General features: G+C 44.0%; 2 protein-coding genes across 2 annotated transcripts; one reads left to right on the top strand and one right to left on the bottom strand.

Moving 5' to 3' along the window:
- Positions 1-786: 786 nt before the first annotated feature.
- On the top strand, positions 787-1,000 carry LOC104514245 (neuferricin-like; the record flags this gene model as incomplete). Its single annotated transcript, XM_010157865.1, has 1 exon — positions 787-1,000. A coding segment is annotated over one exon (214 nt), but the record flags the coding sequence as incomplete, so codon positions are not given.
- A 6,507-nt stretch (positions 1,001-7,507) lies between these two features.
- LOC104514244 (ankyrin repeat and FYVE domain-containing protein 1) lies at positions 7,508-15,957 on the bottom strand. Its single transcript, XM_010157864.1, has 12 exons — positions 15,806-15,957; positions 14,683-14,851; positions 13,428-13,546; positions 12,957-13,113; positions 11,802-12,002; positions 10,592-10,768; positions 10,050-10,197; positions 9,705-9,795; positions 9,254-9,378; positions 8,882-9,028; positions 8,300-8,390; positions 7,508-7,679 (listed from the first exon to the last, which is right to left on the bottom strand). Exons 1-12 carry the CDS (start codon positions 15,955-15,957, stop codon positions 7,547-7,549), a joined length of 1,710 nt encoding a protein of 569 aa, XP_010156166.1. The 3' UTR covers positions 7,508-7,546.
- Between the last annotated feature and the right edge of the window lie 560 nt (positions 15,958-16,517).

Here is a 16,517-nt window from a genome sequence, read left to right as displayed (position 1 = left end):
GAGAAATGGGGAGCAAAGTTGAACCTGGGAAAAGAAGGGTGGGGTGGAGGCGGAAGGTGTTTTAAGATTTGGTTTTATGTCTCATTATCCTACTTTGATTGGATTGGTAACAAAATTATTTTTTTTCCAAACAGAATCTGGTTTGCCACTGAAGGTAATTGCTGAGTGATCTTTCCCTGTCCATATTTTGACCCACGAGCCTTTCCCTGTATTTTCTCCCCCTTGCCCAACTGAGGAGGGCAGTGACAGGGTGGCTTTGGCCTGGGTCAACCCACCACACAGAGTTTACAGGCTTAAAAGATTGGGGGAACAGGCAGAATTTGGCACACGATGAAGCAGTTGTGGAAGTACCTCAGCCTTTTTTTTTGTTTTCCTTTTGCCCTACTTCTCAAAACCATGGCACAGAAGGCAGCGTGCAGTTATCTGTGAGCAATTAGCTACTCCCAGAAAAGGCATTTTGCCATTAGATACGCTGTGCTACGTAAGGCTATGATCCCTTTTCCGGCAGTAGAAGCCCGGGAAGCAGAAGTTGGTTGGTCCCAGAAGGGCGAGGACATGTAGCAGCATGGATAAAACCAGGTTCGGGCCACAGGTTCCTGAAGCAGAGCCAATAAAACGGTGTCAGATAGCTGCAGGATGTTGGCTGTCGGGAGCAAAGTCTACCCCAGTGAGTGCACTGTTAGTTCTGACTCTCCCAGATGGTCTTGGTTTTCCTGATGGTTCGCTATTCGCTGGAAGGATTTTCACGGGTTTGAATTGTAATTTGTTCTCACTTTCCATTCTTAGTGGGGGAGTGAACAGAGACTGGACGGGAGTCCCCCGGAAGCTGTACCAACCCGGTTCGAGGGGGAGTCACTGCGTGTGCGTGAGGGCTACAGGCCCTCCATGGGGCCAGCCTGCCTCCGCCGAGCACAGCGACAGAGGTGATCTGGACAACCCTCACCTGGAGGAATACGAGGGCTGCCATCCACTCTCTGAGCAGTGTGTCCTGAAGGTGTGACGCCGAGGTGGGGGTGTAGAGTCCTGCGGCGAAATGTTGCGCTTCGGGCGGGCAGTTGCAGCTCCATCTCCAGCTCCATGCCCTGTCTGGGTGAAGAGAGCAATGTCATGTTAGTTATGACTCTTTTTTAACGCAGGGAGGTGGACTTCAGAGGAGGAGGAAACACTTTAGCCAAGTGAGCGGCTAAAAAGTCAGTAGCGGGATGCTTGCTTTCTCAGTGGTATCTCCTAGGGTATTTTTACACCTGGCTTTACAACACGCTGTAAGATGCACAGCCTGAATTATCTTTAAAAAGCGATGGCTAACGCAGTCAGGAAATGGGTGCTCGTGCGCACGGTGGTGGGTGCAACGCGTTGTGGTTTGAGGCAGCGAGGTGGTGAGCGCAAGAACTGCTGCAGCACTGCTGACCTCAGGTTATGCCCTGTCCTCCAGCTCGAACTCTGCCTGCTGCACTGTAGTGCCATTGCACCCGATTTACTCCAAGGAGTTCAAAGGTAGCAGCAGGAAGCCTGGAGGTCTTCTACAGTTAAGGTACGTTGTACCTAGGAACTTGTGCGGTTCAGTTATACGTGTGCTTTATCAAATTCTTGGAGTACAGAGGCAAAGGTCAGAGCTGCATTTCCTTATTTAGTGTTTATTTTAGATACCGTGCAAAGAAGATACTGGAAGCCACCTACAAGGGTCATTGTTTTACATTAACCTCAACATCCTGATCCTGATTCACTACTTCCAGAACTACTCAGATGAGGAAGTGGAAGTTTTAAACAGGCAGTAACAAAAGTTACATGGCAACACGGCCATCCTGCTGTAACCTGCCTCCCACTTCCGTCCCGGTATGTGACCTCTTCCCATCTGGTACCTGTCCAGCAGCCTAGAACCGGAGGCTGGGTGTGTCCCCACAAGGCCCAGCTCCCTTAAAGTCCATACGCAGTTTATCCCAGCTGGCAACTCGGTAACACAGGTGACTCCTGAAGGAGCAGGGCAGGCTGTTTCCATTTCTGCAGGGGATGAAAAGGACAAGGGAGTACCTGCAGAGGGCCTAGATGTTACAAAGCCCAGGCTGCATGGAAGCAGTTGCTGTTTTTCATAGAATCCAGTGTTAGAATCAGTTTGTGGTGTAGCTGCAGCCTTGGAACACACGCCCAGATCACCCAGTCCAGCAGTGTTCAGTTCTTTTCCTTCAGGCAGCTGTCACCTCATCACAAACAGCTGGAAGGCAGTTATTAACTCCATAGTTCTGAGCTGCTCCCTCCTCTGAAGAAAGTCCCACACATCTCGGTCATGAGTTACTAACTAGCAAGTTTGGAGGAGCCTGGCAGCATTGCCTCGGAGCAAGAGCAGTCACTGCGCTGCAGTGACAGTGCCGCCTGTTCCAGCGCCTTTCGCCTGTGGGGGTGAGGTGAGCCACGCAGCAACTGAAACATGTGAACATGCTTATTGTAATAAATGTTTGGTTTTTCACCTGGTTCTGTTGTGTGTCTTCATGCTTATTGTAATAAATGTTTGGATTGGTTTTTCACCTGGTTCTATTGTGTCTTTTCCATCAAAATCTTGGGAAGTCCCCTACAGCACTGTCAGGCAGCTGCGCCAGCTCTTACAGGCCATAGGTGAAGCTGGATGTGTAGATGAGTGGCAGCAGAGCCATCCCACCCTGTTTGAGCACCCACTCACACTTCTAGGACTGAAACTCAACCATGGGCTTGTGCCAGCTGTGGGATTGCAGCAGGCTACCCACTTCACCCAACAACCCCAGAGGGCAAGCTGTGCAGAATCTGCAGGAAAACACCCCAAAGCAGCGCATCGCTGCCTCAACAACTCCGTGGGCATTATGTCAGCATGTCCTTTGCTTTTGGACATCACGTTGTTAACAAGAATTTGCATTTAGAGGTCAAAACATCCCCAATAAGTTACTTCAAGGCACTTGCCCAATAGCTTTAAAGTTGCAGCAAACTCTAGCTATTGAAATACTGTAGGAAGTAGTGTGTAAGGGCAAGGCAGTGGCACAAGCCTTTTGACACTGACATCCCACTGAAGGATGATCAGCTCTGCAACCTTCAAGCAAGTTCCATCTTGCTGTGTGCTTGAGCTCTATGCAAACAGTGCTGAAATGCTGAGGTCATGCTTTTGATCCTAAGAGCTACTCAAAAAAAGAACAGTGCTGAAATGCTGAGGTCATGGTTTTGATCCTAATGATCCTAAGAGCTACTCAAAAATCAAAGTTGGTTGAAAGCCAGTTCACAGCTTATTCCTCATTTTAGTGTTTGGGGAGGAGGAGTTTGTCTTGCACTAGAATTAAGTCATCTGTGACAGCAAAGAAGGAGACACCCTCACCAACCTGTAGCGCCCCAAGACTGTCTTGTTCCCTGTCTTGTTCCTACTCCTCTTCCAAAGCTCAGCTGGATTATCCCAGGGCAGGGAGCGCTCTAAAAAAGCTCACCATTCCTCCATACTTGGGTAAGTTTTAAAGCTCACCATTCCTCTGTACTTGGGTAAGTTTTACTAGCAGAAGACTAACGCATCACAGTCTCACACAGATGTTTTTGAGGGTAGTGCTGTTGCACCACAGCTCTCCTTTTCCTGCAGTATACCACAGGCTGGTGGAGCTCTGACCTGGAAGAAGTCAGGATTGTTTCATGAGAATGGTTATGGATGAGGCTAGCACAAGGCATTCAAGAGGACAATGTGGTATAAACTGAAACACCAGACCCTGTCAGGCAATAGAGCAGTTGTAGCAGCTCCACAACGTTAAAGCAACTACCCAGAATAATTTCAGAACAGAGGATGAAGCTGCATGCCCAGCAGAATGTTGGATCCCTAGTTTTCCTTGTGGCTGGGGAAGGACAGCTTGCAGAGGAGCAGCTGTCTCTGCAGGAGAAGACACTTCAAGGTTTCCACCCCACACTGCATTATCTAGTTATGCATTTTATTACAAGTAGAATTACACAACAAAGTAATGCATATTGGAAAAATACATTTGTACAATGACTCCAGACAAATGCTGCAGATAAAATGCCATTGTTCTAAGACTTCCCTTCCCATTTCACAGAGGGTATTTGAACGTTCAGTTACTGTTATCACTCGTACAAGCCTCAATTCCTCTAGAGATGAGTTTGCTGCAGTATCCAACTGCTGGTTACAGGAAGAGAGGACTTGCCTATTAACATCTGATCTACAAAAACCCCAGCCTTGGCCTCCCGTGTTGTTGCGTTAGTTGATAAGCACTAGGTGAGAAGCTGCACAAGCCATTGATCTCCAGCACAGGAAGTCGTTAAGGCATCTGTCAGCTTTTAGCCAGCAACTCGCTCTGCTCTGTTAGTACCTCCAACACCAACATTCTCACTCCACTTAGTGGCGTGAAACAGCAACTACACCTTTGTTAGATACACAAATTAAAACTTAAGCCAGAGCACGTTTTGTGCTTGTGCAGGAGTACTGGATGCCAGCAGCCAAAGGGAATTCACCCTCCGAACAAACTCCTACACTATGAACTACGACAGGCTTCCCATGCAGCCCTGCTGACGCGCCCGCCGCCCTCTCCCACAGATCCCTGCCCAGGGACAGACCTCAGTTTGTTCTCCCTGCACCCTTTTTGTTCAACACTTGGCAGCCAGGAGCCTCGAGTTAAGGGATACCACTCAGGCAGCGAGTAAGAGGGGTGGGGTTTTGGTCACAACTGTACTACGCTGCAAAAAGTGAGAGCAGTTGTTTATGGAGTTAGAAATGTGTTGACCACTACTACGTTACCAAGTGCTCCCATTCACATTTGTACCCTGCAGTGGAGCATTGCCAGCAAAACTCCTCTTCCCCCCTCCCCTCCCAAATCTGAGAGTTCAGACCAATACCAGGCAGAATACATAAAGGACTGAGCCCCACCAGTAGTTTGGTGGCATCAACCTCTTTAGTTGAAGAGCTAGAAGAGAACTAACTTGGGTTTTGGTTGGGAGCTTTTCCCCTTTAACTCTGCCAGAAAGCTGTTTAGAGTTGGCTGGAAGGAAACTATCTCAAAAGGCACTTTAGAAGGATCAAATTTAATTAATTTAGTTGCTTTAAATTTCATGAACACCTCAGGCTGTACATCAGTGTATCAATATCCTTAACTTTCAGACTTCAGTGAGAAAGCAAGCTGGTACAGTATTGGCTGTAAAAAGCCAACTAGGAGCATTACACATGGTTTCCCAGACTTTTGGCCAGTTGTAATTAATATTTACTTTTAAAAGAGCAACTAGCCAGCCTTAAATTTGCCATTCAGTTGAATCTTCACAAGATCAACATTTTTCATCATTTAAAAGGTTGCTTATTCAGTTAGAGCTGAGCTCTCGGCTCCCTTGCCCCTCCCATCACTGAGAGGCTGAAATGCTTTAGCAGTTCCATGCTGTGCAGATTCCCAGTTAAGCCGAAGCCCATAGGCTGTGGCCTCAGGAGAACACTCCTCTACCATGATCTTTCAGTATTCTGAGCACACACTTACCACTCCACAGCACTGCAGCTCCAAACCAAGAGGGAAATCAACATGTTAAAGGCACACACTAGAGTCAAGACTTGTTTCACCAAATGCACTTGCATCGTTATCTTTCACTGCTAGAGACTTGCAGCCATTCTGCAACATCAGAAGGCAACAGACTACAACATTTTCCATCATCTTTCACTCAAATACCCCAAACTGTAGCTTGCAATTAAATGCTTTAAAACCCATTATTTTCCACCTCATTCACCCAGAAGCCTACAAGGCAGTATACAGAACATTGTGCCAGAGAAGCACCACTTGCATCTGTGTTGGAGCCCAGTCGTGTTACCCAGGGCATTCTGTTGGAATGTGACAGCAGCAGACATTAAACAGTGAGGCAAATTTGTATTCATCATCCAATATTCTTTTCTAGTGTTACAAGGGTGAGATTCCAGTTATAATATATGCATCTTGGAAGATCAAAGTGCGGATCAGGTGAGACTTGATGTGAAATTCATTGTGCAAATGTCAGCAGTTACACCCTCTCCCATCCTTTCCTTGTACAGGTTTAAGGAAAAACCTCAAGCAAGTCTCCCATAAAGCAGCAGTCTGGTTTATCACCTCATCTTGCTCTAAGACTGACAAGTCACTATTCCAGACAGGGCAATGTGTCACCAGCTTGTCCATACTGTACACTGGAGATAAGTCATTACATAAATGCACACCAGTTCATGGAGTAGAGATGAGGAATGCTGAGTTCAGTCTAAACTAGGTTCACCTCTTGGTATGAAAGCAGCCTTAGTGTGGCATGTAGTTTTGCTTAGGTAAGCATTTTTTTCTGACTGAAGCCTTTGCCCACCAAAATGTACGTAACCTTGTCCATCAGCAATGTACTTTCCTGTCTACCTAGACAGCATGGTGTTGGATTTTTACAGATTCAGCATGTTTAAGAGAGCACAACCAACCTACATTAAAATACTGCAGCTTAACCCAAATGCCTGGCACTGCACAGCCAATTCAGAATCCTTCCTTTGAGGCCAGAGGTTTAATGTTAATAAAAAGCCTCCAAATACAGTCCCTGCTGAAATCAGACCCAAATTTAACACCTAGAGGCACAGCACATTCTACACTGGTAGGGTTACCGACTCTCCTGCAGCAGCTAACCAGGGTCTTTAAACCAAAGGAAAGTGCTACTGTCCCTCACAGGACTCATAATGCACTTCAGCATTTATTGCTGTATTGCAAGTTAGACTACTCAACCAGTTTTAGTGTTTCTGCACTTAGCGTATGTTTCGGCCCTTCAGCGCACTCGTGTGCATTTACACAAGTATCACGAACTGGAAAGACTGGCAACATAAATATGAAAGTGCAATGAAGTAGACTGACAGCTCTAGCAGGCATGAGCAAGAGTACTTACTGGCTAAAACCACCTTGCACTTCTCCTGAACATGCTAAAGCTCGTGAGACATTTACCGAGGAGGTATCGAGATGTGGATCTGCAATTCTGACTGCTTTGCATCAGATGCTGTAAAGCTTTCTGTGTAAGGCCACAATTCTTGAGCTCTGCTTAGAACTACTCCTGTTTGTTTTGACGAGTTTCTTGCAGTGAACAGTGGTTGCAACAGCTCAGTCTAGCTTCACAAGGAATCTTCTCTAGAGAAAGGGAACGTTTATCTTTAAGACAAAAGCAAAGAGATACCTGGTTACCCTGAAATTTAATGCCATCCCTACTAAGCAGCCTGAAAGCCACAGAGAGTTGCTCAGTGCTAAGCACCATGTCAAGGACAGACCTGTTTTATGTCAATTCAGATATCAGCCTAACAATTTTAGCTTCCATACCCCACTGCAACTAGAAGAGGGTCTAAATTCTTTTGTCACTTGGTTTCAACAATCCACTCAAATTCCTAGTAAAGTCTATCACAGCCCAATACATTTACAGTCATACAAAGTCCTTTATACCAGAATCTATCTTAGCAGGGTCCTTAATTAGTTCAGTCTATTGCAGAAGACATGTATAGGCCTCCTCTTCCCTATCCAGAGGGCTTGTAAGCAGAGCTGTTGTCAGGAGCACTGACTGGGAATCCCTTTACTTCCACAGCATACTAGGAGACTCCTCCCAGAGTCAGGACATCAAAGCATATGTTGCAAACTCGAACTGGCTTGTTCAGATCAAATTTTATGATGGGAATCTCCTTTGTTGAGCACTTATGGCAGAGCAGGCGTCCACAGTGTCGGCTGTTGATAGAAGAGGGGGGGAGAAAAGTGAATTCATGTGAACACCAGGGTTTTACTGTTTGATATTCTTCAGTCATCATATCGCTACAAAGGTAGGTTAGCAACTGAAATGCTACATTTTGCTTGTATCTTTGATATCTCTCACACAATAACTGACTACTAATGCCTGAAACATGCAGCTTCTACACTAGTCCCTTAGTACCACTAGCTGACACATGCAGTTTCTCTGGACACTGAAAAATCAACACCCATGCAACACAGCACATTCTGTAGAAGTCCAGACTAGTTAAGAAAAGGCAACTCATGTTGATGTGACAGCAAGTCAGCCCCACTGCTGAAAGTGGGCATCTAAATCCTCAGTTCCACTACTAGAACTCTGATGCGATTTCCTCATTTTCTACAAATCAGAATCAGGTACACAGTCTGCTGAAAATACAATTTTAGTCAGACCACAAGTTACTGATCTAACAGCTAGGACAGGGTGCAATGTTCCAGATGGATTGCTGGTTATACACCTACAGTAACACGGGATTTCCTAAACCCCCAGAAGGAATAAGCCTAGCTGCATTTGGAAAAAGGAATCCATTTCCTTGTAGGCACAGCAAGATGTGTCATATTACCAGTGATGCTTTCTTGTTGTGACTCCAAATTTGGCAGTGCATTCATAGCAGTTGGAGCCATCACACCAGGGAGGTTCTTTTGTCAGCATATCTGTTAAAGAGGCAAAAGTGTAAAGGCAAAATGGGCTCAGACACTTCTTGAGGACACTGTAAGATTAAGGAAGCTTTTTCAAGTTTTAGGTTGCATCTGGCATTTGACTACTCTTGCAGTAGTTGTGGTCTTGCTTGTAGACAGTGTGTAGCTGCTTTCACCAGCATCACATCATCCACGGTGACCACACAGCACAAGTTAAAGCAGTATCTAGATTTTAAGCTGCATTAGACTACAACATCAGCCAGGGTTCTTTGTGTCTATCCTTCCAGAAAAAGTAATACAAGTCTGACAGGTCTGCACTGGGCAACTTTTCAGCTGATCATGAGAAAAATAGTTATTTCAACCACCCATTTAAAGTGGTAGAATACTCAGAAGGTTCAGCCCCTCCAGAATTAGTCACCTATGCCAGATGTCCAGAGTTCTTTCCTCTAAAGTATCTCAGAAGCATAAGCTGAAAACACTTTCCAACTGCAGCAAGTAGTACTTACCCAGCAGTCTAAAGAGAAGCTGTTTTGTAGCAACTTGGTAGTTGAAGATATTGATTCCTTGATTATTGTTAACTCCAAGACGAGCTCCAGCTCTTACTATTGCACGACACAAGTTAGCATTTCCCTTCATGTAAGCCAACAGGAGCACTGAAAAATAAAACCAGATACTTCCCTGCTGACAGAGTAGTAGGTCTTGTGTTACACTCAGTCCAAAGTAAGGTCTTTAGTTCTTTTAAGTTTCTGTGTAATGTTAGCATCTAGCAGTATTTAACATTTTACATACTACTGCCAATTATTCCAGCTTTAAGGGTGGCATACCATTAATATGGCTTGAGTGACTTTCAAGTTTAATAGCTGTTGAACTGCACCTACCTGTGTTTCCTTCAGCATCAGGTTTGTCCAGAGGGTATTCTGGCATACACTCCAAGAAGAGGTCACAGATGGCTGCTGCGTTATCTTTCCCATATTGTCCCAGAATATGCATTGGTGACTGGCCTCTGGGGAAAAGTTTGTTATCCTGATCAAAGTCTGCTTGCTACCACAGTTATCCAACTTCTTGGTTCTGGCTTAGGTGTAGCATTGTTTAAGTCTGAACCAAAAGGAACTCAGTACATCACACAACTGCCTCCTTTAACTTCCTTTTCTTGGTACACATAATGCCCACATGATTCAACACAGCATGCTCTACACACCTTACTGTAAAATTAGTGTAGAAACACCATGATCCAAGTAAAATATTTGCTTTCTTTCCATCTATTCATACCAGCACATATTTTAAAAACACACTGTGTTTCTTTTAGTCTGTTAAGACCATACTAATTACCTAATATTAAAGGCCTCTGCATCTACATTGCACTCTGTGAGGAGGACCCGGATGTTGTTCAGACGACCATGCATCACTGCCAGGTGAAGAGCTGTAAAATAGAAGAGAAGCTTCAAGAATCTGAAGTAGTTGACATCAGCAACAGTTGCAGCCTGATAGAATTAAGCACTCCCCTTCCACTTCCCCCCTCCAAAACTCCTTCCACCAGCCTTGATTTCTGACCCTTTCATGCTTTTCATCTTTGAAGTGCAGAGCCCATTCACAGGGCTCTCTACCGCTAGGAAAGAGCATTAAAACAGACCTACTGAAGTGTTTACATCTACTTGCAGAACTTCAGCAGTTTACCGTTATTTCCATTTTCATCTGCAGCTGCAAAGTCCACTCCATTCTCCAGAAGGACTGAACAAATGGTGGGCAGATCTTGCTGGGCTGCTAAGTGAAGAGCAGTCTGACGATGCTTAGTCAGTTCATTCACCTGGGCACCTGCAAGCAACTGTCAAGATGCAAGAAGGAACACGTTCAAAGATGTTTTCAGGGCTATTAGCCAACAGTTTATTTCTGTGAATGAAGTATACAAGGGTCCACTGCACACAGATACTTCTAGGTCTCCAGCATACTCGAAATGCTATCGCCACTGAGCTGCTGCAACCGGTGTTCCTATCTGCAGAACATGCAGGGCAAGACCCTTCCTTTACACTGCGCCACACTGCCTAGCGACTGCTGCAAATCCAACGCGCTCGTATGAAGGCTACTGATGCAGCTCAGCTAACCGTACAAGCTAAGGGAGCTTTGCACAAGCCCGAGTTCTGTTTCGGAAGTGGTGTCACCTTCAGCCTAGAGGCAACATGCATTTTTAAGCAGAGGAAAAATGGCTCTCCAGTACATACCAGGTTACGCACAATGATCTCTGAGCCAGCTTGTACAGCCAGGTGGAGGGGCGTCAGTTTGGAGGCATCCTGGACCCGAGAGTTTACATTAGCTTGTACACTTATCAGGAACAGCACACTCTCAATGTCTGAGTTCTGAACAGCTACATGTAGGAAATTCCGGCCTTTATTATCAACCTGTGGCAGAAAGGGCAGGGGAAGTGAAGTGTTAGTTCTGCAGAACAGCAAGTTCGTATGTAGTAGGACATACTTTCACCAACAGATACCTGCTCCCTCTACTTGAGGTGAACTGTAGTCTTGTTCCTTTCACCACTTGATATTAGACTTATTTGATAGATGTGACTATCAAATACACTGAAAAATGATCAGCTGCAACTGCTTGCTCTAGTCTGCTTCAGGCTATTTCTACTTTATAACCAAGTCATTTCTTGGGCACACAGAGGGGAGCATTATGACAGACAAAAGGTTAACAGCTGTTGTAGTAAGTACTGAGCCACAGTTAACAATAAACTCAGTTAAATGAAACAAGCTTGAGTCAATCTGGGAGTTAACACCAGAGAAGGAAGAAACATGCAATCCTGCCACACCAATGCAAAGTGCATTCATTTTTTGACTTAATACCAAGTGCATGTTGTTAATCTTTGCCTTCAAAACTGATGTTAAAGCATATTTAGCACTGGTTGTATTTGTCTCCATGTTTTAGACATATTGCAAGAGCTCACTAAGCACTCAAATACTTTAGTCATTAAACTTACACAGGGTAGGAAGAAACTCCTGAACAGCTGCCTGAAGTGTCACACCAGAAGCCTGAAGATACAGTTGAAGGTTTTATAGTTCAGCAGTGCAGCAGAGCATCTATTATTCAGTTACTTTAGGTCAGGGTTTCTCTTCTGGATAGCTTTAGGAAAGCTAGAGGATTTTTGTACTAGACCATCACAAGACAGTGGAGTCAGAACTTGCTCCTTATATACACATACACCTATTCCTCAATTTAGTACTGCCAAGATGAGGTCTGAGGAGCCACTAACCCTTGGTGTTCTTATACACACCCACAGTTTCCCAATAAACCCTGCTACAGAAAACTGGCACCTGGCAAAACGTCACCCCATGTAAAGCCACAAAAGGATAAGCAGAATTTACTTGTGGAATACCTATCATCACAAATGAGTGCAGTAAGATGGCCAGCATGCTTTGAATACTCCCAGCTTACCTGCTCAGCAGCTCCAGGTTCCCTCTTCAAAATTGCTTCAGCTGCTTTGTTATTTTTATACGTCATAGCACATGCAAAGGGAGTCATTCCTTGCCTGTCACGTACATTTAGCTTAATATCGGGATGTGAAATCATAAGCTGAATGATAACATTGTGTTGGTTGCTAATGGCAACATGGATTGGAGTTCTTCCTTCTGCATCCTAGAAGGAAACCAGGAAGTTTGTTATATGAAGATTCAGGAATACAAAAATCCTTCCCTAATTCTGAGAGTCCGGGGAACTTCTTGGTTTTGTTCTGTGACATACCCAGCTGCCTTTGGCTGGAACACCAAGCAGTTGCAGCAAGTCAAATTCAGTTTAAGTAAAGCAAACTCGCACTTGTTTCTCCCAACAGGTTGGCCTCAATCCTGTGCTACAGAGCCACTGAAGTAGCTCAGAGTAACATTTCCCATGTAGTCAGACATTGTGGGAGCAGGGATGAGAATTCAAACCTAAGTCTAGCAAATTCAAATAAGGTGTTTAGTCACCTGTCTGTATCAAGCAGCAGTTTACAGCCATGACTGCTTGTGACTATGTTTTGTCATTCATTTTGAGGTAGTTTTCAATAGCATCAAGACCTAGAAGCGTGATGCATTCATTTCCTTTGCTGCTATTTGTCAAGCTTCTGTTTAAGGATTACTGTGTAATCAAAAAGTGAAGTAAGTATGAGTTACACTTCACCTCAGTTTACTTGCTAACAGAAGACACCTCCAAACATACTAACAAAGTAGAGTATTCTGGAGTTTCACACTATAGCTGATCTAGTGATTAACTGCAGCAGAATACAGCCCTGCTCCTGCCTTTAGTTCACAGTAGGGACAGAGGAGTTGAATTCCAAACATTACATCAGAAAACTAAACACTGCAAGAAGTTTTCTGGATCATTATTTTCCTTCAGCACAGGTTCCTGAATTAACCCATTGCTTGGGCTAATGAGCACTAGGTCTGGCAGCAAGAGACAGGAAAGGAGGAAGAACTGCAGCCAGTCACCACAGTGGCTCACTCCCAGCAGAAGGACATTCCTTTCCCTATCAAACAAAATACACTGCTGAGAGAGAAGCTTGTTTTCACTACCTTAGAGGCAAAGAATTCATTTCAAAGAAACTGCTCTACATACCTGAGCATTTACATTGGCACCAAACTCCAAAAGGCACTGGATCACCTCTTCTAGTCCCCAGCAGGCTGCCAGGTGTAGGGGTGTCTGTCCATCATGAGCTTCCTCTTCTCCTTCTCCATTCAGGCCTGGTTTTCTGGGACTATTCACATCACAGCCACTGAAACAAATCACAGCAGAGTCAACACAACACATTTAATTTGAATTTAAACAGTTCCAAACAAGATCAGAAAAAAGTTTACAAAAGATGATCCAGCAACTGCTGACACATTCTCAATAAGCACAAGTTCCTAGCTGTAGTTTGATTCTTGTCATTAAGATGGTGCTAATATAGATTAACAGAATGTGTGTTAAGATTAGCGCGATCCACCCACCAGAAGTCTGATGAAGCACATACCTATTACTGGCTCAAAACAGCATGCAATTAATTAATGCCAGGAAAATGCATACATGCACATTAGAAGGGGCTCTGACCTGCGAATAAGAAAGCACGCTATTTGTTCACTGTTCTCATCGATAGCTCTATGAAGAAGAGTTTGTAAGCAGCCACTTGGTCCTGACCCCCAACAGGTTGAATCACAGCCATGTCGAACCTAGAAGGAGAAGCACAACGAGGCAGTCAAGTTTGTCTCCAGCAGGCTCCTACTACTTTATATCACCTTTTACTAATGCTTCTGAAACATTACCCCTTAGAGGCAGACATTAAGATGCCTTATCTACTCTTGTAACAGTCATTGAACTTTAAGAAAGCTACTTCAGTGTCTTCCAGACCAATGTTTTATTGGTCTACTATGTAACACTTAACTAGGTAGTGTTTACTGACAGTGCAGATATTCATTCATATACTCTGAGCAGGCAGGTCTTAAGCCAGTTTGGCTAACAGCCCCTAAAGCAATTCAAGTAGCATCAGCAGGCATTGCCTTTCAAGGTCCAGCCCATTTACTTGCTTTCCTATATATTCAGCTAAACAGATTTTTCCAGAAATTGTATATCTAATATTTGTATTCTACTACAGAAGTACTTACTCGAACAATGTGGCACTTAATACTTGTTCCACTTCACTTTACAAACTATTTACAAGGTTTACACACAAGGAATTTCAGTGCTGATTTCATAAAAATTTTTATCCAATACCAGCAGAGTCAAGTACAGTTGCAAGATGTCTTTCTCCACTCATCAGCACAGCTTTTAAACAGGTGTTTCTAGCAGACACTAAGGGGCTATCAGAGACAAAGCTTCCAAGTAACTTCCTTAGGAAGGAGACATAAGGAAGTCTACTTATGTCTAAGAAGTCTCCCACTGGATCACCTATGCCTGAAAGTAAATAGCCTTAAAAGTAAATATAAGCTTTTAAAGGCCTTCTTGATGGAACCTTAAGATGCAATAGAAACCAGCACATACTCTAAAGCATACACGTGGGTGTGCAGTTTTACTCAGGAAGCCCATCATCACACAAATCTGGTATGCTGTTTCCAGACTCCTTCCAGAAAGAAGAATCCAGATAGCATATTCTTTTATTACAGTGGCTGCAAGATATCTGGCTACACAGACTACAATGTTCATAGAAGATTTCCCAAGGAAGAACTTCTGGTGAAGAAAAGCCTCTAGAAGTTACACAGTGGTACAGGTCTGTTCTGTTTTCATGAATTAAGTTAGTTTTTGCTGATGAGCCTTTTGTTGCTAGAAAGATGCACAAAAGTGAGATGAAGTTAAAGCAACTGGGTCTTACCAGAGTCGATGCAATATCTTCCAGGTTATTTTCTAAGGCAAGCCATAAAGGAGGATTTCCTTTCTCATCTGGCACAGACATGTCTGCTCCCCTGGTACAAATAGCATCAACCACAAGAGGGAGCTGGTTTTTTATGGCTAGCTGTAAGGCAGTCTCTCCATCCTGTGTTCTGTAACAAGGACAGTTTGAAGTGCGTTACTACTGCATTATAAGATCAGGTCTCATGTTATAGAGGTTTACTGGCAAAGCCAAGGATTGTTCTCATGTGTGTGTTTTTGCAGGCGTGAGACCATCTCTATGGACAAGCAAAAACACATCACACCTGTTTTTCAGCACAGTTATGTAGTTTACCTTGCTCCCCCCTCCCTTCAGTAGCAAGCAATTGATTTCTGAAGTTTGAAATGCATACTAGTGTTCTCAGCTCAGAGACACTGTCATTTCCTTAAGTGCAGCCATTATTTGAATATATTTCCTCCAGAGCAAGCCTACTGCCACAGAAACAAATAGCTCTGCACTGTGGTAACACTTCAAGCCAACAGTCAGAAATACGAAATGGTAAAAAGACTGATGTCACAACAGCAGTATTAGGCAGTTTGTACCCGTGACATTCATTTATTCACTACAGCATAGCTCACTAAATTTCAAAGACAGCCCATCAATCATGTAGGCAGATAAATATTTTGCTCAGTCTAACATTAACTTGACTAGGAGATACTCAGTAGGCAAAATCTGTCAATCTTGTTGTTGGAGCTACATCTAACTAGTTTAGATGGTAGAAAACATGCAGCTCCAACAAGCTGGCAAATAGATGAGACTAGACATTCAGTGCCATTTTATGCCTCTAGGACTTGAGTCTCTTGGAGGATTCTGTTCTACCGACAACGAAGTGGCACTTTGATCTGCAGCCCCAAGAGGAGGTACTGACCAGTGGAGCTACACATAGGTCTGAGTTCACATATGTGCTCCCTCAGCCATAACTAATGCCGTAAAAAAAAGGCATCAAATGTATAACTATTAGCAAATCATGACCTGAACCCAACTTTAAGCCACTATGCACAGGCAATCCTCACTGCCTGTTCCTAGATACATATCCAGCTGAGTGTTGTATCAGTTAAGATCTTACCTGACATTTATATCTGCCTGATGTTCCAGCAAAAACAGCGCGCTCTTACTGTCTTGTCTCTGTATTGCCATGTGTAGTAGCGTCTGTCCATCTGACATGGTATCATTGATGGATGCCCCAGATCCAAGGAGCTGAGCTGCTATTGTGTGCATGCCTAAGGAGTTAAAGCTCATCAGTATTTTACCTACAAGTCTAGAAAATACAGGCACTGAAGATTAACAGATAAAGCTTAAGCTTCCTGTATTCAGCAATTACAGTAAGAGATGCACCGAATCAATGCTAGAGCCTATTAAAGTTTACATATGTGAGCTAAACCAACTCATGACCCTACCCAGCTGGAATATTTGTTTACAGGCTTTAACATTGATTACAGAGTCCTTCTGGTCTTAAAGACACAAAGCGGTTTGGTATACAGAACCGCTTTCTCCTTAGTTCTGCCAACCGAAATGTAGTAGAGTCCTCTTCAACCATACCAAGCGCCTAATTCTTCCTATCACTTCAGGCTCTTCTCCAGCTAGCATTAGCTTTGGCATTACATTCATAAGCTGTTTTCCTCTTCCTTTATCTCAGAAGCAGATACAGGCAATGATAAAGAGAAAGCTACATTTTTGTCTCCTTTCATTGGAACAGAAAGTGAAGAGCCTAGACAGTGACAATGTTTATTACATATGGATGACATGTGTACTCCTGTACAGAGCAGCATCACTAAGCA

Source organism: Eurypyga helias, unplaced genomic scaffold (assembly GCF_000690775.1).
Source record: "Eurypyga helias isolate BGI_N326 unplaced genomic scaffold, ASM69077v1 scaffold8218, whole genome shotgun sequence".
Classification (NCBI taxonomy): Eukaryota; Metazoa; Chordata; class Aves; order Eurypygiformes; family Eurypygidae; genus Eurypyga; species Eurypyga helias.
Note: the sequence above shows the minus strand (reverse complement) of the source record. Positions and strands in the feature narration are given on the sequence as shown.

Excerpts from the sequence above, each read along its gene's own strand:
- LOC104514244 (XM_010157864.1), bottom strand. The coding sequence starts at position 15,957 with ATGCACACAATAGCAGCTCAGCTCCTTGGATCTGGGGCATCCATCAAT. Across the intron at positions 10,769-11,801 it reads AACCTGGAGCTGCTGAGCAG|GTTGATAATAAAGGCCGGAA; the intron begins GTAAGCTGGGAG and ends TTTCTGCCACAG. Across the intron at positions 7,680-8,299 it reads ACAACAAGAAAGCATCACTG|CCGACACTGTGGACGCCTGC; the intron begins GTAATATGACAC and ends TTCTATCAACAG.